At 47.0% G+C, this 25,294-nt stretch overlaps 3 protein-coding genes across 6 annotated transcripts in view; 1 reads left to right on the plus strand and 2 right to left on the minus strand.

Annotated features, from left to right (window-relative positions):
• LOC122382611 overlaps positions 1-11,865 on the minus strand; it is a 77,392-nt gene extending 65,527 nt beyond the window's left edge. For 2 of the 3 annotated variants that reach the window (XM_043368170.1, XM_043368169.1), the window contains exons 1-8: positions 11,560-11,849; positions 3,438-3,485; positions 2,956-3,116; positions 2,239-2,345; positions 1,497-1,638; positions 900-1,052; positions 454-652; positions 34-152 (exon numbers count right to left, since the gene is read on the minus strand). In XM_043368170.1, the coding sequence (XP_043224105.1) occupies positions 34-152; positions 454-652; positions 900-1,052; positions 1,497-1,638; positions 2,239-2,345; positions 2,956-3,116; positions 3,438-3,485; positions 11,560-11,626 (996 nt within the window). In that variant the 5' untranslated portion in view covers positions 11,627-11,849. Of the gene's footprint in view, positions 1-33; positions 153-453; positions 653-899; positions 1,053-1,496; positions 1,639-2,238; positions 2,346-2,955; positions 3,117-3,437; positions 3,486-11,559 lie in introns of all 3 variants that reach the window. The other variant, XM_043368168.1, reaches the window with a different exon arrangement.
• Positions 11,866-15,194: 3,329 nt separating this feature from the next.
• Positions 15,195-20,121, plus strand: LOC122382581 (elongation of very long chain fatty acids protein 2-like). 2 transcript variants are annotated; one of them, XM_043368100.1, is made up of 5 exons: positions 15,195-15,304; positions 16,195-16,350; positions 16,598-16,768; positions 16,972-17,144; positions 18,221-20,121. In XM_043368100.1, exons 2-5 carry the CDS (start codon positions 16,207-16,209, stop codon positions 18,441-18,443), a joined length of 711 nt encoding a protein of 236 aa, XP_043224035.1. In that variant the 5' UTR covers positions 15,195-15,304; positions 16,195-16,206; the 3' UTR covers positions 18,444-20,121. The 2 variants fall into 2 exon arrangements, with proteins under 2 accessions (XP_043224035.1, XP_043224036.1); XM_043368101.1 differs by lacking the exon at positions 15,195-15,304 and adding an exon at positions 15,394-15,504.
• Positions 20,122-20,334: 213 nt separating this feature from the next.
• Positions 20,335-24,483, minus strand: LOC122382580 (acylglycerol kinase, mitochondrial-like). Its single transcript, XM_043368099.1, has 9 exons — positions 24,221-24,483; positions 23,721-23,840; positions 23,169-23,337; positions 22,673-22,885; positions 22,276-22,423; positions 21,884-22,078; positions 21,540-21,686; positions 21,171-21,292; positions 20,335-20,836 (listed from the first exon to the last, which is right to left on the minus strand). The coding sequence occupies exons 1-9, from the start codon at positions 24,334-24,336 to the stop codon at positions 20,639-20,641; spliced, it is 1,428 nt and encodes a 475-aa protein (XP_043224034.1). The 5' UTR covers positions 24,337-24,483; the 3' UTR covers positions 20,335-20,638.
• Positions 24,484-25,294: the final 811 nt, after the last annotated feature.

The following is a 25,294-nucleotide window of genomic DNA, read 5'->3' on the forward strand; positions in this document are numbered from 1 at the left end:
TTGAATCGTCTGACGCCTCAGTATGGCTCTCACGTTTTCACACAGCTCCTCGACGAGCGCCTTGGCGTCAGCCAGCGACTTCTCCCGGGTGTGGGAGGCCGACTTGGCTGGCAGGTGGTTATATAGCAGCGTGTCACGGTTCTTAATCACGTCTAAAAAACAGAGAACACAGCCCTTCGTCGCATGTATTTCTTATACAAAATAAGCCAAAGTATTATAAAATACATTCAGACTGCATAAATATTTGCAAGCCTTATATCGACATAAAGCGTGTCCACATTCTAATGAGTCTACGAATTTTTTTCTCCCAATCGCGCAAAACACATTTCTCTCTCTTCCCCCTCTCTCCCTCTCTCTAGCGGTAGCGTCTCTCCCTCCCTCCCGCCCCCCCTCTCTCTCTCTCTCTCGCTCTCTCTCTCTCTTCCCTTCTTTCCCTCCCCTACACCAACTCACATTCAGAAACCCCGGCATTGGCAGTGTCTTCCGGCACCAGGGTCAGGTTCTGTGAGGTGATGGTGACGGCTCCCGACTCGTCGTTGGAGAACGGTTTCAGCAGGTGACGTTCCTCGCAGATGACGCTCGTCAGGCGGTTGGTCAGCACCTTCTGACGGCACGTGCTGGTACTCGCCACTACGGGGATGTTCTGCACCGGCTGGAGGGCAGATGAGGTAGGGGGGGGGGGGGGTGTCAGATATTGTGGTCGAGGGAAGATGAGTAAATTGCTGTGTGAGTATCATCACACATTAGGTGAAATGGAGTGAAAATTAAACACAATTTTGTTCATGTTCTACTCAGCTCTAACAATGAACTAACTATCGTAATGTCAAAAGTTTATGGTATACCTACTCTACAGACTAGTTGTGATTGTTGAATGCTATCAGTCTGATCGCTCCACCTACCGATTTGATGCTGTACCCGACTCCCTGGATATGCGAGGTGTGCGCGAACCGGCCCACACACGCGTTCAGGTCACGCTTCTTGGAGATGACCAGCGCCGCGCCGTCGGTTCCCTCCACAGCGTACGACACCGGGCAGTCACCAGTGACGTCACGCTGTAACAAACAGAATCCAGTGACGTCACGTAGTAATAGACAGTAACCGGTGACGTCACGATCGTCACGATGAAAGCCAGTGAGGTTGCCCCTGAAAAGGTCCGAGAATCACCGATTGCAGCGCACTACCGTTGAAGACTATGGTCATAAGGAACTAGGAAGAGAGAAAACCTGACTGTGCTTTCATGAGATTTGCCACTGAAGTGCTAAAACAATAATGCTGTAACACTTAAAAAATGATGGGATAAATTTACAGAAAACAGGATGCATGACCTGGGAAATGGGTTGTTTGCAATTTGCATAGTAGAATTATGCTACAAGATAACAAGAAATGCATTGAGTCGCGAAAGCGTGAAATATCCTGATTTTTAGCAATAGTTCCTCCCGGACCTTTGAATGTAGCTGGGCTGATTACGGATCCAGTTTTCTGTCACTGATCCTTACCTCGACATCGCTGTAGTCAAGGTCGATTCTGTCCATCGAGTTCTGCAGCGTCGAGACGATTCCCCTTTTGACGTTGACGGACCAGGTTGGGTCTCCATTCTCCGGGCATATCGCATCCACAACACCGTCGTGGAAGCCATACCTACAAGCAACGAGAGATAAAAAGTGTCATATGTCATGAAAGACATGTGTCGTATGAGGACGTCAGAGGAAGGGAGCGAGAGAGAGATAGAGATAGAGATAGAGATAAAGATGGAGATAGAGAGAGAGGGAGAGAGAGGGGGAGAGAGAGAAAGAGAGAGAGAGAGAGAGAGAGAGAGAGAGGGGGGAGAGGGAGGAAAGGCGCAAAACACGTGTCGCGGCGTTGAACAGCACGTGCTGTTTCAGCTGGTAGAGGGTGTGGACAGAAGGGAATCCGCCGGTGCCGTCAGCGAATGGTTTCAATCAGTACTGCAATAGGCTTTATCCGGCCGGTCGGGGGAGTGTAGGAATGAGTCAGAGCTGAGCTAGGAGTGAACCGAGATGGACCTCACTGCATGGCCTTGATTCGATAATTCGGTACGATTGTGGCAGCGAAAGCAGTGGACAAATTAGTACATACTAATTACATTTTCAACAACTGGCGTGCAATGAACGACTAACGAGTGAATTTCAAGGTATGATTTTTAGAAAGACAAATTATTAAAAACGTAATTACAGTAGTCAGTACCGCTATTTTTCGTAAAAGCTGTGTTTTCATTACCTCAAGTGGTAGGACTCCAGCGGCGATGAGAAGCTGTCGCTCTCAATGTTCCTGTCCACTGTCGATCCCTGGTCTTCGGCGACTGTGTTCAGCTGCACGTTCTCAATCTGTGGATGATAGACACATGGGGGTGTGAAGGTAAAAGGTTACGACGTGAGCGCACAGTGTAATGAGCCGTTCGCTTCTCGATGTCCTGACGCTGTATGCTGTGGGTGATACTGCACCGCATGACACGCGTGTCCGGCGGGTTAGCCTAACTGACACGGCGTTTACGGCCGGCGCCGAGGTGCACTGGGAAAACAAAATAGGAATATGTTGGTCTAAAAACTGCCTGTTCCTGACATAAATGCCAAGTAAATTAAAAATTCGTACAATGATGGCTGAAAAGGCTGTACCTGATCCTGTCATGGTTTGACAAATGGCAAAACGCCAGGAGTCTCTGGTATGCCTACCTACCCCAATGTCTCCTCGACCTCTTATCATCCCATCCCAATATGATGACTTATGATGACTTCATGTCAGAAAGGTTCTCGATCAAATAGCCCGAGAGAACCAAGCTCGGCAAATTTGACAAAAAAAAAAAGAAATGCATCAAGAAACGGTGCAAAACACAACACACACCTATAACAGCAACGGCTGTGTTGGAATAGAACGGTTGTTCCTGCATATTCATTCGCATACTCGAGTAAGTCGAAGCAGCACATGTCACACGCTTACCGTGATGGCGTGTTCGCAGGGCGTGATGACGTGCACGATGACGTCACACTCCAGAGTGAGGTTGGTACTTTTCCTGGTGACGCCCAGTACCGTGCTGGCAGTACTCGCCGAGTACTTGTACCGGTACGACTCTCCCACTGTGTACTTGAATTTTGTAGGCTCTAGAATAGCGGGTATAATGCAGTAATACGGCGTCGTCAGAGTGAAGAAATAATTGTCGGGCGAAAAGCGACCTCGATTTAATAAAAAGTTGGGAAAACGACAGGCGTTTTATTTTGAAGTTTTGCAGTCTTTTTATTACAATTTACAGGATAAATGCGCAGTACGCATGTATAAGCTCGTTAACCTAACAAGAAATCAATTTGCAAGCCCATGAAAAGTGGGTGTATGGACGATTACCAGCCTAAATTCACGCTAATTATGTGACAGGTTTATAAAACTTTTTATCCGAAATCAGGATGGAAAATCCCGCATTTTCTTACCTTCGCATCTTTGAATGGAGCACGTATCAGTTACAGGAATAAATGGATCTGAAACAAAACAAAGTTTCACGTCACTCCAAGCTATCGATAGGTACTATTTGAAAACGTCACTTAGATCTATAGTTGCATACGAAACCGATATACAAAATACCAAAGTTAAAAAATATCGCACTACACCTTGATTCGTACCCATAAGTGCCTGATCTGATGTTGAAACCAGAACAAAAGAGCAGGGATGCGAAGTTGACATATAAATTTAGATTGTATGATCGTAGTGTTTACAAAGGTAACGCCACTGCCCGGTCACCGCCCGACGGACACGTTATCAGGCCAGGTGCTCGCTCCACAGGTGCGCCATAATCAATCAGTGACCACACGGCTAGCCGAGCCCGATCGGTGTCTCAGGAGCCACAGGGGTCAGACCGTCACCACATCGGTATGACAAACAATCAACTGACCCGGCGGTCACACGTCACGAAGACAAGTCAATACAACCCATGTGACGTACTGAGAAATGAAACGATAACAGGGCACCTGCGACGCCACTTCAGAAGAATTGAGCTGTTGAACTTTGAAGTGGGACTTTGGAGTTGAGTTTAAGGAATACAAACTCTTAAGACGTGTGGAACGTTAGTGGGTGTGTCATTCGAACATGAATCAAGGTTGGGGTTGCACAAGCCCAAACAAAGCCTGATGACAGCCATAATTATTGTAGTGAATATAGATAGCGACTCAGGCGAGGACGAGGGGAGCGGCATTCCCCAAAATTTGTGGTTGGGCTCACAATTATAATCAATTCCATTTACTATCAAAGGATGCTAGGCAACCGAGGATATGAAGAGACCCGCCATTCTATGCATCACACATCATGAGCTACACTGTAAACTCATTTTGACAAGGGGTTGTCGTACAACGACGAGCGTTTGTCAAAAATACTAATAAAGGTTATGTCGAACAACGAATATCTTGTCATAGTTGGTTGAATCAACAGGGCAAATATAAGTATCAGCCCCAGCACCTAGTCGACCATTCATAAAATTGACAAGGATTATGGAGGCTATTGTGAAAACTACCAGGGTCTTATTCGTAATATGGAACATAGATTTGCTTATGATTTGTAATGTATATCCTTGTCGAAAGAACCAGCTACACCATTGCAAAAATACTGATACATACTTATGTTATCTATGTCCTTGTCGAAGGTATCAGCTACACCTTTGCAACACGGACTTAGTTACGCTAGTTAGACGTGTTAGTAGTAACATACACAAAGCTGTTACTTGTTATATAGGTGGCGCCAAAAACGTTTCCGGCCGTTTCAATTTGAAAGTTTCAGTTGCGCACCAACCGCCGTGCAGTGATGTGGCCTCCTGCTCACTTCCGTGAAAAATGGTAGGTGATAACAGTGTTCGGTCGTTTTTGTCATTTTTTAATGAAATGTATGTCTTCCAACTGATAGTAATGCAGATTTAATCAGAAATTTGCTGAATAAGTGCGTGATGTTAATGTATGGAAGTAAGCACAATGTGTTCTGCTCCAGGCCATATTGTTCTGCATGTGCTATAATATAGCGATGCTTTCTTTCAGGCGTTCATCAGGAGCGAAAGCTCCAGCTTGCAAAGCAAGGGTCGCTACACTGAAGACAGCAAACTGCAGAAACTCAAGCAGTCTAAAAATGAAAAAGCACCTGAATTCCAAGGGGGTAATGAATTTGAATGCCCCTTAGATTCGAATGGGTTTGCCCCTTAAAATTCGTGTTCCGCAGACTTAGAAATAACATATTTCCGAATCAAGGCATTCCTCGATGTTGCGAGTCCCCAAACCAGTTATTGCGAGGCAGGGAACCCAAGATGACTATCTTAACTCAAACCTAATGCATGTAAACGTGTGATTCTACAGTGTACTCGTAAGTGATGACGCTCATTGCCTTTTCGCATGCGTTATTGCCCTTGCCCCTTGGGTCATCAGTGTCATCACCATTGTGTGTGTAATGTGTATGTACCATTTTAAATACATGACCTACTTTCAGTAATGCTGTTTTGCTGTAATAATGAGACTGCAGAGCGGCGACCTGCGATTTGTGGAGAAAACTGACGAATACAAGGGAGGTCTTTGTAAAACGTTACAAGCCTGAGACTAGTAGATTGCTTACAAGTACAGGTTTGCTGCACGTAGACATTACTATGCTAACTAAGATTTGCATTGATTTGACTGAACAAGTACACGGCTCAGCCCTGTTAAATGCAAACATGCGCAGGTCTTTACCTAGTAGCCGCATGATTATAACTAGGAACACAGTCGTTCACACAACAATGACAAAGCAAACTTTGGTCGCTAGTCTAACGAACTACATGGGAGTGGGTTGTAAGAACAACTACCATGACAAACAATAGGGTCGTTCGATGACATGGCAAAGGGTGCGGGGATTTGCGCTAAATAATTTTCCTTGTAAAAGTAACAAACGTTTGTTAAAATGAGTTTACAGTGTAAAGAACAGCTGAGTCTTGAGACCGTGCATAGAATGTAAATGCAACCTTACATTTAAAGTCACACTATATACACAGATACCATTTGTCATCACACAGGACACACCTAGTCCAATAATCCAAATGCATGAAATATGTTTTTCTTCTGTCTTACGTGCTTAAGCGTCTGGCAGATACCTTACATGGTTCAAGCGTCTAAAATGTATCCCAAAGTTATTTAAAAGCTAGAGAACTACTACCGCGTTGGAATGGCCAGCTCTAGTCAAAGGAAAACATACAATGATATACATACAGACGGTGCAAAGTTGCAGATTGCAAGGATGTGTATCGAGAGGTATTCCCCTTAGGCCCTAGGCAAACCATCATAGGACTGCAAATGCAGAAGCCCTATTTAGTCACCCCAGCACAAGTGCTACAATGCTGATAATTCTGCAGGATTGGATTGATGCAAAAAAAAAAAACGATGACACAGCCACTGGCGGATCCAGGCTTGCGTTTTGGGGGGGGGGGGGGCCAACTCATGCAGGAGCCAAACCTAGGGTACCCCCAAATCCTGTTTTCTCATCGGATTTAGGCCACTTATTTTTCGTCACAGCCCTGACACGATGAATTTTTTTTTAACTAAAAAGAAAAATATATAAATGGTAGCCCACCCGACCCATGCCTTTATATTACTTTGTAAACACTTACCATTGTTTTTATCGACCAGTTAAAGGGACCCTCCCACCTTAACATTAGATTTGAGCTGAGATAGCCAAAATGGGGTCCCTGGCTCACAATTACCGGTTTCGGCACGCACTCACAACATCGAGAAATGCCTTAAATCGGAAATATTGAATTTCAAAATTGCAGCATTTTGATTCAGAGGGGCTAATGCTTTTGGATACCCCTCTGAATGTGTGACGTCAGCGGAGATCTAATGATTTTTTAATATTTTACTAAAACGTTTGGTAGCATGCGGTGGTATAGGCTGCTTTGCGCGCAACAAATGCCGCACTTTCAAATAAAGTCGCTAGGAACAGCAGCGGATATCCCAAAAAGTAAACAAAAATAAAAGTCTCTTGAAAACCGGTGAATATTTTTCGATAAAATTTGGTGGATATTCGTTTTCGCCCTTTCTGAACCTAGCGACATCACTTTCATGCCAATTCATTAACTTTTTTGAAGGTGGGAGGGTCTCTTTAACCCGCTTCGAGTCAGTGCTTGGGTCCCTTTGCGGGCCGGGAGGTGGTAAAACAGCCCTGTCTAACTCGGCTCCTGGGCCACGCCCTGATTGAACTATGTTTCATTATCGTTTGGGGGAGGGGGAAAACGGGCCACTTTAGGCCTCTGGGAAGGGGGCATGGCCCTAAATGCCCCCTCCCTGGATCCGCCAGTGTAAGAAGAGACCATTGGAGCTGCAGTTGGGTACCTCAGACATCAGGGTACGCCCTCAGATGTATGTATAGGACTCGCATGGAGACCTCTTATGCTATAGTGTACTGAAAGGACCCAAAGGAGCCTGTCTATATGGGCTCCCGGAGATAGACGTGGGCCCTCAGGAGCCCGCCAGAGCCCCAATGAGGGATAAGTGAGGGATACCAAGTGCCTGCAATTGCATATTGCATAAGCCATAACGCCTTTATAAATCAATATATTATGCATCAGTGGCAGATCCAAGGGGGGCACATGGGTCATGACCCCCTTGGTGCCCGGGGGCACCACAGGCCTGTCAGGGGCACCACCGGCCTAGTAGGGGCACCACCAGCCCGCCAGGGGCACCACAGGCCTAGCAAGGGCACCACGGGCCTGTGAGGGGCCCCACAGGCTTGTCAGGGGCACCCCAGGTCTGTCAGGGACACCAGAGACCTGCCAGGGGCGCCGCCGGCCCTCGCAGGGGCACCATGGGCCTGTCAGGGACACCAGAGGCCTAGCAGGGGTACCACAGGCCTTACAGGGGCACCACCGGCCTTGCAGGGGCACCTTGGGCCTGTCAGGGGCACCACAGTCCTGTCAGGGCCCAGGGGCACCAGCGGCCTAGCAGGGGCACCAGCGGCCTAGCAGGGGCACCACAGGCCTGCCAGGGGCACCACCGGTCTAGCAGGGGCACCATGGGCCTGTCAGGGGCCCCACCGGCCTCGCAGGGGGCACCACCGGCCTCGCAGGCATCACGGCATCACGCAGGGGCACCTTGGGCCTGTCGGGGGCATCACGGGCCTGTTGGGGGCACTTTAGGCTTGTCAGGGGCACCACAGTCCTGTCAGGTCCCAGGGGCATCAGCAGCCTAGCAGGGGCACCCTAGGCCCGCCAGAGGTACAGCCCACCGCTAAAGTAATGTAGGGTTTTACCAAACTCAACGGTTGGCTTTGACTGGCGATTGTTTAATGCGAAGTGATTGAAAAGAAGATGTCAATAGCTAAAGTTGCAGCTGCAAGGGTGACGATACATATAAGCTACATTCAAAGTTTCATTGTAGTCTGGCTAATCGTTCCTAAGCTTCAGAAGCAGAACATACCCATGACTGAAACCCCACATTACTTCTGCTGTGGACTGTACCACAGGCCTGCCAGGGTCCAGGGGCACCACAGGCCTAGCAAGGGCACCACGGGCCTGTCAGGGGCACCTCAGGCTCCCGTGCCCCCCCCCCCCAGATCCGCCAGTGATGCCACACCACGCGAAACACCGCCAACTACCAGCTGCCGCGCCATAAACACGTGCCAACAACAGTCTTTTTTTTTAAGGTCGACTCCGCTCGCGCAACTTTTGACTGACCCTCACTGCTACTATATTGCTTCCATATTATGCTGTGGAAAGCTTTACTTCACCAAGTGGCTAAAAACCTCCATCAAGGTATATTTTCTTAACAATTTTTCTGGCGTTTTGGGGGGGGGGCCAAACAGGCCACTTTAGGCCTTTGGGGGGGGGGCCATGGCCCCCGTGGCCCCCCCCCCCTGGATCCGCCAGTGGACACAGCCGTCACTCTGATAGAGGCATAGCTGGCCTGGCCTGGATATGACGAAAGCCGTGATATTGTTTAATTTAAACGACCCATGGTGACCCTGAGCCTCAGACAGCGAAGCTCTGCGGTTTAACACGTGCGGACTCGGCAATCTCAATCACTCGGCGTTTGTATGTATAAACAGAGGCCAGTATCTACCACGAAATGCTGAGCTGGTTAGATGTCTCAAGTCATGCTCCACTGTCCATCGATGAGATCAGGGCTTTGTGCAGCGAAAAATGATCAAGATATATCGCACCCCACTGGGGTCTGCGTATAACACGCCCTACTGGGGGGGGGGGGGGGGCTCTTCATAGCCCCCCTCCTAACTTCGAAACTACTGGGCCGATCGTCAAAATTCAAACGGCGTCTGATAGCCCCGGAAAAACTGTCGAACGAAACCTAATTTCATTGACCTCGAGGTCATCGATGACGTCATAGGTCAGGTCAAAGTAAAAACTATTAACATTTTGGCTTGTTCACATTTTGGGCTCTGGCCGGCGGCTGCCGTCTTACAAGTCAGATCAAGCTCATTTTTGGTTTACACACTCGTGAACAGATGCTTTAGATACCCTGAGGGTACCAAACTTGTACTTTGACTTTCAGGTCAAAGTCAGGTCATCACAGGTCATAGAAATATTATATCATACGTCGGTCACGTGACACATGTTTTATGGTCCATGTAGGCTATATATTTCGAATTTGATGTCGTCTGAGTCATTCGAGGTCATTTTGAGTCGAATTCAGCTTAGGTCAGGTCACTTTCAGGTCAAAACAGGTCAAATTTTGAAGTTGAAATTTTTCAACAAAAAAGGTGTCTATTAAATGCAGTTTGAGCTCAGGAACACGATGGTGCTATTTATATTGGTGTACGATGTCAAATACGGACGGAAAAATTGATTTGGAAAATAAATAATTGTGAATTTTTGCAATAATGCGTACCTATAACTTGGCCATTTTTGAAAATATTTAGCTAAAACTTGCTAGAGTAAGTTATAAGCATGCGTTCTATCACAAATTTTCCGTTTTTTTCGAAATGCCAAAAACTTTTTGAAAAAATATAAAAATATAAATTTTGAATTTTATTTTCTAATATTTTCGAAATTTTCAAAATTTTGAAAATCCGAGATAGCAGTTTGATAGCGCAGTCTATTCTGAGTCTTTTCATGCAAAGATATTGGATCTAGCTTAAAAACTGAGGTCTTGGCCCTTGGGAGCGATTGCCGTGGTTCAATGTTTTGCGTCGAAATCGACCGAACATGACGTCACTCTGACGTCATTTCCGGCCGACCTATGGTAGCTAAGTTCATATTTTGACACAAGGTGTCAAATTGATGCAGCCGAAGGTACTGAAAGTTTGGCGTCGAAACGTCAAGCGGCTTGGAAGTTATTGCAGAAAACGGGAGGGAGGCTATGAATAGCCACCCCCCCCCCCCCCCAGTGGGGCGCGGGTAAATCTATGTTTTGAAGTTAATTTTACGTTTTGGTTTTATTCGTACCTAACAACAGCATACACGTGCCTATCTGTAAATAATACGATGTGTGAGTCAGGGTAAATTGCCTCTTGAGAACCACTTTATGGTCTATGTTATATTTACAAACGACACACATAAGTTACCTTCGCAGAAGTAGCTGCCGCCTTTACAAAGTCCACTGGAGTGAACCTATGCACGTGGCTGTGTTAGTCATGATCCATAACAAAGGGGCAAAGTGTGTTTTTTAAAAGAAGTGCTGACTGAAAAAAATGTGTAAAAATCAGTTTGCTTACCGTTTGACGGACGCCGGCCTCAACGCCTACATTGCGAAATACAGCCATGAATTGATAAAGTTAACATAAGGTAACTCAAAATTATCATTTGTAATTATAACGTTCAGATTTTCAATGACTGCGCAGTCCGGATCGTAGCTACAAACCTATGCCATCCTAGACTTGTTGAGCAGTTCGAGAGCCCAGTTCCATTCATGGGGAATTCCGGGAAGACGACCGGATTGAAAGCCGAGCGTGTACGGTGTAACGAGCCCTCGTCACGGACCGACCCGATCACCCACTTCACCTGACCTGTGGCGTGACTTTTGTCACTTGAGTAACTACCGATGGATGTGACCATAACTATATAATGACTATATATGTAATGACTATATGTGACTATATATTAGCGTATGCCGGAGGCGGTCGAACTTGGGGAAAACTGGGCTCTTCTCGCTCAATAATAATTGATTTCACCCGTGTCTTTCCCAGAGATGGGCGTTTATTTCGACATATTTATTTCACTTTGCCTGGTATTACGGAATCTTATCTCGAATGATATCCAAGGTGCAAGGTGCATGGGAATTGGCACATTAGGGCACCCTAGGGCAGCAGCATCGCACAGGCAACGATGAGATCTTATGTAACGCATAATTACGCATATACGTATGACGCTACACGAGTGAAAATGCGCCGTTTATATCTGTTTTAGGGCAAAAAGGGAGAGGAAAGCGCAGCATTGCATCGATCACCTCAGTCGCATCATCGAACACCGACTACTAAGCATCATTCGTAGACCTAAACGTGCTGCCACATTCGTGCAGTCCTGGTCAAGAATATTGTCAATAAGCCCCTTCTTAGCCGCTAAGCTCTAAGCCCTTCTTACCATCCCCATGTGACGGCAGTACTTACTTTGGCATGCCGCGAGCTGCAGCACCAGCAGAAGTGCTAGCACCCCCAGCACCCCGGGAGGCCCCATGGTGCCTCCAGTCCTCGGTCCAGCCGAGATGAGGCTCAATGCCCCAACAAACACCTCGTTACACGACACGGGCACCGCGAGTCCGCCGTGTCACGGGACTCACGAATACCGTCACGGACACCGTCACGGACAGCGTCACGGACGTGTCACTGTCGCCCGTCGGTCACAGAGCGTCGAGCGACACTCGTCGCCTGTCGACGCGCCGCGCCGCGGACCGGAGAGGACAGCGGCCGCCGGTCAGTCCCGAGGTCTGACGATAACATATACAGCACACCAGAGGCGCCGCCAGGGGGCGTGAACCGACGGCTGCGGAGCCGACGAGACGCCCCAGGCGGACACCGTCCGGTGGGGTTTGTGTAGCCGAGCGCCGACTATGACATAAATGACGCGACATTATGGATAAAACTTCACTGAGGGTATAATTCATAGCTTTCAAATATCACCATCAACTTGAGTCTATTGCAGAAATCAGCTTAATGCCCGTCGGATCCAGGGCTAAGTTACATAAAGACCAGGCCCACTGGTGTTGATGGACTCTCACTGGGGATTGCTGGGACCGCCACTGGCGCTGCGGAGGTCTTTCCAGCATCTGCGTCTTGTCCGACAGGTCAAGGGGCGCGCAGGAGGGCGCGCGGGGAGTCTGGCGGCCAGTGTCTGCGTTCCCGGATGTGTCTGGTGTTTCTGGACAGAGGCCTGGAGCGACAGAGGAGGGGAGAATGCGCCGGGCTCCGCCTCTGACCCACAGCAGGTCCAGCGTAGTTAGCCACTTATCAGGGTGTGGGACCTGGCCGTGGTCCTCCTCACTTCCAATTAAAAATAAATCGTTTGTTATTAATCCGCGCCCTACTGGGGGTCCTGGATTCCACGCCCTGCTGGGGGGAGTTTTTTAACACTCCCTTTCTAACTCGGCTCCTGGGCCACGTAGCGATACGCAAAAGGCGACGTTCGAAAGAGCGCCAAAAATAATGACAAAAGCACTTCGTTCACTTTTTTGGTCAAGCCAGAGGTCAGGTCACCACAGGTCATTGAAGGCGAAATTTCGACGATTTTCAGGTCAAGTGTCGACAATTTCCAAGAAGCCAACGCATAACTCGGAAACCAATAGAGCTGCAGTACCGCAGAAAAGCGCATTCGATAGCCCTATAAACGCCCTTTCTGGGTAATCATCTCAGATTTGACCTAACGTCAACGGTTTTGCCTGCAGGGGGCAAAAACTGCAAAATAGCCTGTTTTTCGGAAACAGTTTTTCTGCAATAACTTTTGACCCAAGCCATGCATGAGGTTACTTTTACCGGCATCGCGTTCCTCTTGTCAAGACGCATCGAATGAACTATAACTTGACCTTAAACGGTAGACTTGAAAATTTGACACTGTCAAATTTTTAGGAGTCAATTAGGTCAATTAGGAGCGAAATGGCTAAGGAGGGGGTCTTATCTGCCCCCTCTTTACCGTGTTCGCGAACAGTTCATGAACGTTCGCGAACTGTTCGTTGTTTGCTTACCAAAATTTGACCGATGACGTCACTTGTTCGCGAACACATTTGTTCGTGAACAGTTTGTTTATGTTTGTTTATTTGAAAAATTAAACAAACACCAAACCCTGGCTAAAAACTAAAAAAAATGACACAATGTGTCCAATGAATGGCAAGGAAAAGTCACCAAATTTCAAGCCCCTAGCTAGAGTGGTTTTCCGTCGAGAGCAAAAAAACTACAGGTGGGGGCCGATTCCCCCCCCCCCCCACCCCCACCCCCCACCAGTAATAGGGTTAAGGAGTATTTGTAATGGCGTTCGTCCAAAAGCGGCGCATTTCAGTTTTCTCCCATTGACTTATAGGTAAGTAATAGGGAGGTCGCAAAATTAACCTGACCTTAGGTCATCGATATCAAAATTCTGAGATAGGCATTTTGTGCATGCTATTGCTCTCAGCAATCGCTGAAAGTTTCAACACGATCGGTCACTCGGTGTAGCTATGGCAGACATTGAAACTTTTATTAGGTGAGGTCACTTAAAGTGACCTGGTGACCTGACCTTGAACGACCTTGGTCTGAAAGTTTCACAACATGTGTAGAGTTGATTATGATAAGGTGTACCAAAAACGGCGGCGCTTCGCGCTGAGATATTCGCGAAAAACCACAGAGGGGGGGGGGGTTCAAACAACCTCCCCCCCCCCAGCAGGGCGCGGATTAATACCTCACTTTACCTTACCTTAGAAATTCACGGAAGTTTCAGGCCAAGTGTAGGCCTATTAGAACGAACTATTTTTTTTTTTAACTCCTGTTTCTATTAATCGAAGACTGACTAATATACATTAGATATTCTTCCATGGTTCCATATCTTCTATATGTCCAAGAGAGGATTAGTAGGTATGTACCTATAGTCACAAAATTCGGAAATTGGAAGAGGATCAATGTTTCGCTTTGCTTTTATGCCCACTAGCTCAACGAGAGATGGATGGCTCGTGGGACGTGGTCAATTCAATTCGCAAAATTTTGAGTAAATTCAAAACATTCGAGACTAATATAACTTTGGGTTCAAAATGTGAGCGCTAATACAAGTGTATGCATGATTGATTTATCCTAGCACGGTGAAGTTGTGACCTGTGTAACAGCTCACTTCGACCCGAGTTAGTTATCCCACAGTTCAGATCATCGAGCAACCGTATTCTGAAATTCAGTTAACCGTAAATTCAGATCATCGAGCAACGATCATCGGGAAAAGACAAGCACTAATAATTCGAACGGGGTCATGTATCCGACCGACGGATACCTATACAATTACATAGCCGCATAGCCGACTGTGGTGTGGCCTGCGTGGTCTGCGGTTTCATGTCGCATCCCGTGAACGACGCGGGCAGCCGTAATCGACTGTAGAGACTGGATCATTCGAAAATCGAAGGTCTCGAGTCTCGTCAACTGCGGGCAGGCGAATAGCGATTGATAAATTGATAGAGCCGACAACCGGTACCTAGTATTACTCACAGGCGGCGGAACGGGGAGGGCACCAGGGCACCGTGCCCCCCTTTGATTTTGGCATTTTAACATTAGCCCTATGGGCGTTGCATGGAAAGAATGGGACCAAAAGTCGGCAGTGCCCCCCTTTAATTGAAGGTGTTCCGCCGCTACTGGTATTACTATACACTGTGGCCGCCACTGTATTTATATACACTGTGGTATTACTAACAGTTGCATTTAGTTGTCTGCAGTCATGATCACATGGCTGTAATGTAGATGACTAGAGAGTCCGGACGATGTGAACAAGCATCTCGGGAAGCATCTCAATTCTCAATCTTGTTGAGGCTCCTCTACCTCATATAAAGCCGTTTCAAAGAAAACGTCATATGGTAGTGACGTAAAGATAATATGGAAGCACATCACGAATGTAAACAATGCGCAGCTGATTCATTTACGAAATGTTTCCAACATGTTCGAATGGTAAAAATGTGTACGTTTGCAGATGAAATGGACCACTCAAAAGTCAGCACAAAAGACGTCAGCAGTCGTCCATCCATTCAGACAACAGAGATGTCGGAAACGGTAGCTAGAGTCAGCAAAAGCTGAACAGCTGCAGCGACGAAATGCTACCCTGTGATGGGGGCCCCATGGCATGCAAATGTTATTTTTTAGTTTTTAGTTGAAAATCGCTTTGACTTCGAGTATTGATTAAAGATCCTCATATCCAGTAAGCTATTCTACTTTTTAAGCTATTAAGCTTTTATTTAAATGCATGTTTCATTAGAGGAAAATTCAAACCAGGGTTGAGAAATACCTACCCTTCCTATCTCAACCTGGATTAGTTGGTTTCTAAAGTCTAAACACTTCATTGTTTTCTAAATACTGCCTTGTCATTTGAAGTCGAACCTGCCTAAGTTATTGGAAAAGGTAGTCTCAATTAATTATCCACTCAGGCATGAAAATGCAGTGTTTAGCAAGAACTTGACAACCGATTAATGAAAAGAATTGGAATGAGCAGGTCTCAGCATACAACCTTATAGCCTGTTCCATATCAAGCTTGCAGCCAGAGTTCCATCAGCAGTTTGCTCCTTCAATCAATAATTTGCGTATTTTAATGTAAAAACTGTATTTACAGAAATCACGCACTGCTTTCGGCTGAGCACTTTGGCCGCAAGCTTGGCAATTGACATGGAAGAGACTATAGTAGAGCAGACATCACAGGAAGGTTTTCAACCAAGGAGAGGGATACAAAAAATGCCACTTTTCAGTGATTTTTTATGAAGTAGCTGGACCTACAGGGAGCTGTGCAGGCTTGCATGACTATCTAGCATGTTATCATGTTCCGAGGTTTAAGCAAACTGTATAAATATCTTTGTGAACTATCTTATGCCATTTGGGGGGTGTTGGGCGCCCGGTCTATAGTGGTCATTGGCGATCTTATGCCATTTACTGAACCACACATGATTTCGCTATTTTAAATACCTACAATAGGTACATATTAACAAATATGTTGAATTTCCCTCAGAAAATTGCCTTGAGTAGAGTTGGTGGGGCAGATCTTCTGTTCATTCATTTATATATGTCATCCATCATTTAAACACCCTGTATATCTTTCAGATTTCACTGAAAATGGCTGTCACCAACTATAGTGTTGAAGCTTTTGCCAGATATACACTTGCCTCTGTTTCATTCAAGTTCACTGTGGTATACCTATTAATGGTGGCATTATCCAAGAAATGGAAACAACATGTGAAGCCAATACAACTAAACAATGTGAGTATGTACTGCTTCCTTTCCCTCCATTACAATGCTAACATAGCAATAGTTACATGTTGTTCTACGTAGTAGGTTTGTGACTTATCGCATTGGTTGAAACTGCTTAGGCCTACACTCTACATGAACGTCAGCCATCATGATAGTGTCAACCAGCATTTTCCTGACCTCTAAGCACCGAATTAGAAATAAAAATGAGAGAGGATAATGAGATGATAATTACCTATGCATCCTATATTTTTCTCAGTTGATGGTCGTCTACAACTACTCCATGTCTGCTGCAAACGGTGCCTGCTGCCTCATGTTTGCGCTGGCTCTGCTGCGCTGTGACCGTTTCTACAGCAAGGAGCGGGAACGGCGCATCGAAGCTGCTGCTCTGCTCTACTGGCTGCTCAAGGTGGCAGAGCTACTGGACACGGTACGTGCTCATCACCGCACGCACTGATCGTGCCTTGCTGTGCCATGTGGAAACTCCCCAGTTAATTTTCAGTTGGCCGAAGGTGTAAAAATTACTTCGTACTGTGCGTATCATTTCTCAAATAACTATGTCCTCTTTCATGCCTCGTTTTCTTATCATCAACAGACATCCTTCGTTAGATATTAAATTTCATACATTTTCAGGCGTTCATGATGCTGCGTCACAAGACTGGCCAGATCACGTTCCTGCACGTGTACCACCACGCCAGCATGGTGCTGCTGACCGACTACTTCTACCACCTGGCGCCGTGGCCGGCCATCTCGTTCCCGGTGATGATCAACGCCTTCGTACATGTCTGCTTGTACGCCTATTACGGGTAAGTAACGACCTCTTCAAAGGGCGTGTGAGATGCATGGTGAGTGGTGACCTGAAGTGCGATTTACGAGTTGTCAATGTTCCTAGTGGTCTTGGGATATGATTTGTCCCTCGATATGCATAATGCAGCCACATAATAATTTGATTATAACAGACACAATGCGTATAGTCTAGATCAAGCGCGCCGCTGTTTCATCATGTTGCTTAAAAAAGGGTACTGATAGGTCTGGTGGCTTACCCGGAAGGAAAAGTCGTTAGGTAACGTTGTTACGGAGCGAGCGAAGCGAGCGTAGTCTTTCCTTAGATTAGCGGAAATTTCTGAGTATGAGCGGCCGGCCGGCCGGCCGGCCGTGGTCACGCTTTTGCGAGGCTTATATCTCAGCAACCACTTGACCGATTTACACGCGGTAATTTTTGTAGGGTAGCTTCATTCCTTCTACCAAGTATTGGACTATTCCTGATGCATGTGGGTGACCCCTTATGCACGTGCCACGTGCAAAACGAAGAGGTGTCCGTTTTGTAATTGTTGCAATATCTCGGTAACTACTTGGCCGATTGCGCTGAAAGTTGGCATGTAGGTAGGCACCCACTAGGCACTGCATATCCATGTGTCAGAGTTGGGGCGCTGCTGCACGTGCGCACGTGCAGGGGTCGTTTCCAGATCTCGAGAAAGGCTCGACCGATTGCGCTCAAATTTGGTACACAGTTAGGGACCGGTTAGTAGGGTGCCGTGCACAAGTCAGTTGGGACCCATTTTGCACGTGCGCACGTGCAGGGTGCCGCTTCCAGATCTCGAGAACGGCTGGGCCGATTGTGCCCAAATTTGGCACATCGCTAGAGACCGGTTAGAAGGGTGCCGTGCACAAGTCAGTTGGAGGTGCCCCCTCGCAATTTCGCACGTGCAAGGCCCACCCTCTCGCTCGCTCCGTTAGTCGCCCCAAAAGGCGTTATACTGGTTTCAGGATTTGAGGTCTTCTGACCACTTCATGATTGAAGTGAGTTTATCTATCGGCGTTCTGTTTCTGTTACTCTGCCTCTCTTATTATCACACCCTGTTTTCCCACCGCGCCAACGCAGGCTCACCTCTGCGTCTGTATCCATTCCTGTGGCCTGGAAGAAGCGGATGACGCAGCTGCAGATCGCCCAGTTCGGTATTGGCCTGGCACACGCCGGTGTCGGCTACCTGCGACACGGCTTCTGCGCGTACAGCGTCTTCTATGCGCTCACCATGATCGGCCTCTTCGGCAACTTCTACCTCAGGGCGTACGTTCTGCAGAGGAAACAACGCAAGGAACAATGATAGGCATGTGATGGGCTGGACAGACGGATTTTATAGAGACCTTTGATACTGTTCAAAGGGACTGGGAATGAGAAGGGATCTGAAAAACTGAAACATCGAGCTTGATGACAATACGACTGAACACAGCGTATTTCTGGACCATTTGCAGACGACGAGTCATTATTGAGTCATCGACTTATCGAGCATTAGAGATCTGTGTGTAACACAACTTCCAGTGAAACCTGATGTTTACTTAGGGTTGCCTTTCATTAACATTCCAATCAATACTGATGTGTGCAATTAAGGCTTCTGTTCAAATCATTTTTAATGAACATACGTTTCGCATAATTACTATCTACTTTCTGTCACTCATTTACATTTCGCATAGGTGACTAGAGGGCCCTGCACCTCAACAACATAGTTGATAAGTCTCATTTGAACCGTTTTGTTTTTCTTATACATATGTACCTTGCCTTGCTTTCTGCTTTGCTTGTATGGCTTTGCTATTTTATGCATTGCATTTTTACTTGATTTTGGACCTGCTAGGCTAGGTATATAGGGCCTTGATTGGTATAGGCAAATCAATGTTAGCACGCAAATGGACATCTGGACATCGAATTACCGCCTAGGGTACGTTTCTTTTTATGCAATATATCCTACATTCGAACAAGAAACTCAACGTGAACCTTAAAAGTTTCAACCACAAATTCTAAACTTAGGGGCCAACTGACGCTCCGAACTATGGATTCGTTTGGTTGAATGCTATAATTATTGCTGAGTTCTCATTCGAGTGTTTTTGGGACGAGAATACTTAAAAACCAAAGATTGTTTCGAAGTAGGTAGTTGTTATTTTTAGTAGTGGTTCGTGTATTTTTCTCGTTTGTTATTGTCAAATTTTATTTGTGAACATTGTGCGTTGGTTATCTCTGATTCCTGATTCCACCACCACCATCAGTCAATAACGCTATAACCGTGGGTGTCCAACTCACCCGTGTGGTCATTCACGGATGCACGAGCAAGGGGTTTGCCATTTGTCGCGATGTTTTACTCCTTTACACATGGGATAATCACCAAGTGTCTTACCCGTCTTTACAGTTGGTATATTTGAATAATTGCCTCAGTGTCTGATGGTCAGACAATCATGTGTTCAAAGTCACTCAGAAGTAGATAGGAGGCACTATGTAGATCGTGTGTGTGTGTGGAATTTGTGTAATTTGTAGGTTCTTTGTGCTACAATGCTCACTGAACATGTCTGTGATGTTAATCGTCGGATATCACACCGTCCAATGGTGCATACGAATTGTGTTCATTTTGTTCCCGTTGCGGGTTTTTGTTTTGTGTGCGTTGATTCTTGCCTCATTTTTGTCGTAAACGTTTAAACTCATTTTAACAGGGTAGGTCACTCTCGCTATGTATGTTTGCACATCAGTTGCGTGTTAGGCAAGTCACGTACTTGGTTATCTGCGTTACGCTACTTTATGCTTTCTGCTAGCCCGCTTCACTGCCATTTTAACCGCGGCTGCCGAGGTGCGGGTAACAATGTTATAACCATGGGCCCATTAACCAATGACACGCGAGTATAGTACAACCTTGGCCAGTCACTGTGTTCGTTAAGTGTATGTACCAAATGGCACAATCACTGGTTCGGTGTCAAGCGCACGCGACGCTTGAAATGTGTAGTAATATATTTGAAAGAAGAGCTTGTGTTTGAGCGCCAATTTGAAGGTACCTCGAATCAGTGGATTGAGGACGATGTTGTTCAGGGTTTGTGGAAAACCGGAAAACCCCACGTTTATTTTTATCGGGATTATATTACGTTCCTAGATAATGAGCAATCGCGTCAAATTAAAAAAGTTTATTCGCTTGTATTTTTATCAATATGAAACTAAAAATTACCAAAAGTACAATATGATTTACAATAAAACGCAGTATTGTATTATTTTCCTGAAGACACATAATTGCCTACAAAATAGTCTGTGTCAATCAACCCTACGGCAATGTCCTTTCAACAACGCAACGTCTGAAATCCACCCCGGCAATTACGAAATGGCCGGTCAACATTTCCGCATAACAAAGTACACTGTACATCAGGAACCACTCGCACAAACATATTCACCGATCAATCACTATCACTTTCCACACACCCTCATCCACAGAACGCCCGGACCCACTCGGTATTACCCTAGCTCACCGCCTCCCCAGTACCTGGGTGGTCGCTAGCTGGGGACCGGCGCCGTCTGTTCCGTATCCCTCTCTGTGAAGACGCGTACGGCCCGAGGCAGTAGCCGGATCAGTACCGGTCGGACCTCGAACTCCTCACCGTCGAAACCGAACCAGCGCGTGTTGGCTGGCGGCTCGGCGGGTGTGGAGGTGGAGTCGGTAGTGGTTGGCGCGGTGACACTGGCGCTCCGCTCCTGGTGTAGTGGGGGAGGTGTGGTCAGCGGATTAAAGACGTTGTGATACTGCGAGAATAGTCAAGCAGTGCCTGGAGTTCGATGATTACCAGCGAGCATGGCCGATACAGCAAAATAAAACATCAAAACCTGAAAGCTCGCGAAATCAAAGCGCCCTCGTACTTCAAATCACCGCATCCAAGCAGTCAAGTGCTGCATTGAAATTCATGGCACTGACCCTGCGATCCTGATCCACCCCAACCAAGACATGATCCACCCGCAGTGCAGTGTCTCTCACGTCATTGACACCCAACCACGCATTCCGAAACAGACCACCGTCCCCAGTGTCACTAACCTCCGGAGTGGGCACCAGCCGCACCTGGTCCACGGTCAGCCGCTCAGTACCGGACGGCTCGGAGCCTCCCATCCGGCTCCAGCCTTCCGAGATGAACTCGGAGGATGACATCTCAGACGGACCTGCGCAAAGAGGTTCAGATGAAATTCATTGCCAAATAGTGCTAAGAACAGTGAGCGTTATTTAACAGAACATTATTTAACATTATTTAACATATTGATAGTGCCGTAATGCTAGAATAGCTGACCAATATCACACGTTTCGAGACATTACTGACTGCCACTTTTCAATTAGTAAAGAAAACGAATTCTGATGATCACTCAGAAGCACCAGATGTCCCATGTCTCCCCGAGCACCATCAGCTCTCACCTAGCCGAAGATGGAGCCCGGGTCCGGCGCCTTCCGCGGCCGCGTGTCTGGTGCGCAGACTCCAGTCGATGGTGGACACCGGTCTGCGGTGCCACACGCCGCAGTCCGGGTTATCCACCGACGAAAAGTCCTCAGACACGGCGCTTTCTGCGAAAAGGAGGAAAGGTACACTTGAGTGCGGACTGGCAGGAATTACGACGAGAGATCATAAGCAGCCTAGAATACAATATCAGGTGCGCGGCACTCGTACGACGGAAGAATGCTCACTTGATTTCGGATTCCATATGCTTCAAGGTTGGACAAAATGGACCTATTGCTGCGAACAAAATGGACATGTTGCTTACCGGGCTGCGGCGGCGCTGTCGGCTTGGGCTGCGGGATGAAGCGAGACCACCAGCGGCCGGCCCTGGCCTGCTGCTGCTGCTGCTGCTCGGCTGCCGCCCGCTCCTGCTGCTGCTGTTTCTGCTCCGCGTAACAGCGGCTGCAGCCGGCGCAGTAGGCCGTGTACTCCATGTCGCCGTTACAACTCCAGGTGAGGTCTGAAGTCAGTGACGGAATCAGGTCAACAAAGGCCCATCGATGAAAAAACTCACTACTACACAGTACACACCTCGGTTGATGCAACATGAAAAATAAAACTAACGAATACCAACTGTCTGATGGGTGAAACGCACCTGGACATCTCAAGAGATCCAATAACCGGGGGGTAACTAAATAATCCAGAGCAGTTGCTCACTTTTGAAGACGGCGAAGACGTAGGCCATGCGTTCCTTGAGGCCGCCCCAGTACCAGTACTTGCTGACGCGGGCCTGCACGTCGCGGAAGGCGCCCCAGGTGATGTTTGAGAGCAGGTACACCGGCCTGCCCGGAACCTCCGCCTCCGTCTGGAGCACCATCATCAATGGAAAACAGAATCACAAACCTAATCATATTTTTATGTTCCATGCATGTAAACACTTAAAATTACAATAGTTATGACGGTGGATTAGGATAAGGTAGCCGATAGAAACATATTATGTATCGAAAAGTACAACGATGATAGGCACAGATCTCCGGAATTTTCTTCTCGAACTGCAACGATGCTTATAATCCAACTCTCAAACGTTTCGATTCAATGATCAACGTCTCCTCACCTCGAGAGCCTGCACCTCCATGGCGTCCAGCGGACGGACCGTGTCCCGTACCAGCGCCATGGTGGCCTGCGTGATGCGCCGCGCCGGGCTGTCCTCCCCGGGCGGCAGCAGCGCCGTCGCCGAGCCGCTCGTGTCGCCCAGCGGGATCAGCGCCAGGGGCAGGCGCTGTACGGCCTGGGCGCGGTCCGCGCGGCGCAGCAGACCCGTCACCACCTAGGGGTGGTGTGGGTGCCATCAGTGATGCTTAGAAACTAGAAACTGAGATTTCTTAGTAAGACAAAAAACAAAATGATATCGAGATCCAGGATAATTTCTTTCTGTGACATTCAACCAAGTGAAAACCAAAGTTCTATCATGAAGCCAAACATCAACTATTTCATTTTCTTATTCATATACTTGTGAGTCTAGCATGTTTCAGCAACTAAGAATTAACAACTTACAGCCCTGCCATCACAACAACTGCAATGCCAGCGGCCAGCGCAGACTCAGCACCCACCTCGGCCACAGTGCCATCGCCGCCAGCCACAATCACTGCATCTGTGTTGTCCATTATCTCCATGATGTCCTTAGCCTGCCCTTCCTTCTCCGTTTTGATGATGCCAACCTTCAGGCCAGCCAGGTTGAGCAGTGGTCCACAGTATTTGTCGAACATCGCACGGCACTTCCTTTAATGAGATGCAGGGTTATCAAACAGTGTGGTCATATGAAAATGAGCCTAAGGACAGCTTAAGGACCACTGCATTCAGCCTGCTGTAATATGCTGATGAGAAAACAGGTTGGGAGATTCCATTTGCAGCTACCACAGCTCCTTATGAAACCACACCTTAAACTTCAAATGGCCATTATTTCCTCAGGCAAAGCTATAACAGCTATAGTAACAACAGCAAATCTGTATCTGGCTTACTTGGTTCATTTTTTTGTGTGCATGCACCATCTTTTTGAAGAAAAAAAATGATTCATATTTCATGTCAATGTGGACTATTGAGAAATAAGCATGATAATTGATTCATAAGCTGTTGGTGTAGCATGGTGTCACAGCTGGACTCACCCATCATTGGCAGCCGGGTTCAAAATGACTGTCACATGGCGTGGCTTAGCAGTTGTTGGGAGAGGAGCATCTCCAAAAGCCTTTGCTTCCAAACATATCTCATGCATATACAATGCTTCCCTGAAAAAGACAGATGATTTGATTGAGAATATTCATATTAAGACATAAAGAGACATTAACTGGTTTGAATCAGACATTTGCAATTCCAATACCACTAGAGAAATAAAAAACTGACAAATTGCACACAATTTGCTACGAAAAATCCCCACAGGTATGTGCAACAAAAGCTTACTGGTGAGTGTGTCACTTGAGCATTAGAATATAGACAGTAGGTAGAAACTAGGGCACTGTAGAAACCAAGCCACCACACTGCTATGACACGTGGAGACCCGACAGTCGACAAAAACTAGACTACACAGGAAATCATATCCGATAGCTTTATCTGCAGGCAAGGAGCTTTGATATATGTGTGATGGCTCCATCCAGCGCATAACACTTACCGATATTTTCCAACAGCATAGTTACCACCATACAGTGCACATAGGGAAGCAAAGACGGACTTTTTCCAATTATTCCTTAGAACGACCGCCGTTTTTACTATTCTCTCCATGACCATGGCTATTTGTACGAGCTAGTGATGAAACGATCGGTAGCAATAAATTGCAATAAAAATCTACCATATATTGATGCCTAATCCCATCTAAGTTTCTATGCACGAGCATCAAAAGCACATTGCCATGGCATGTCCCACAACAAATAATGTAGGTTTTATGAAGCACAAAAATATGTTCAGAACTCTGCTCATGCACGCTGGTATGGCTCGCGTTCAAGATTCCATACATGTCACGAATTGTCACCGTTCGCAGATGATACATCTAATTGAATATGTTTTGAACGAAACTCAGATACCAGATCTGTCGCTATTTTTTTGCAGCCATATGCGCTGCCAAACAAAGGTAATTTTACTTGATTTCTAACGCACTTTGGTAGCCAGTAACGCGTGGTCCGAGCTAAAATATGCTTATATATTTTTTACACATCTCCCTCTAGTCCTAGCTCTGCTGCAAACACAACCACGGTTCGCCCCCGGTACCACGATGTTGGCCGGCTGCCGTTTTACCGGACAAACCAGCAACCGGCTGTCCACTGTCCAGGCGCTCTTGTTAGGGCGGCTCCTGCCGCAGCTGGGCGAGTATTTGGCCGGCATCGGCGTCCGGCGAGTTGCGACGTGCTGGTTGAAAATTAGCACAAACTGCAAAGGATGCTACCACGTGTTTGTTGTTACGTCCGAGTGCAATTACTCCACTTCTCGACCAGCTCATTTCCTCCTACTCTGTGACCGCATCAGTTTCATCAAAACAAACGCCCCTCTGGCCTCTGTTCTTTGAGTAGTAGAATTACAGCCTGGTGAAAGGGACTTCTGCGTAGCACTACACAGACCATCCGCCCTCCACAACAGTCATTCACGGAAGACAGAAGAAATGCAGTCGCAGTCGGCTTGTCCGCGCCCAGTTTTTAGCTTGTGCACGACCCTAGACGAGCGTGCATAGTATGCCCTGTGCAGTGTGCACGCA

The sequence above is a fragment of the Amphibalanus amphitrite genome, unplaced genomic scaffold (genome assembly GCF_019059575.1).
Source record: "Amphibalanus amphitrite isolate SeventyFive unplaced genomic scaffold, NRLGWU_Aamphi_draft 000143F_arrow, whole genome shotgun sequence".
In the NCBI taxonomy this organism is placed as follows: domain Eukaryota; kingdom Metazoa; phylum Arthropoda; class Thecostraca; order Balanomorpha; family Balanidae; genus Amphibalanus; species Amphibalanus amphitrite.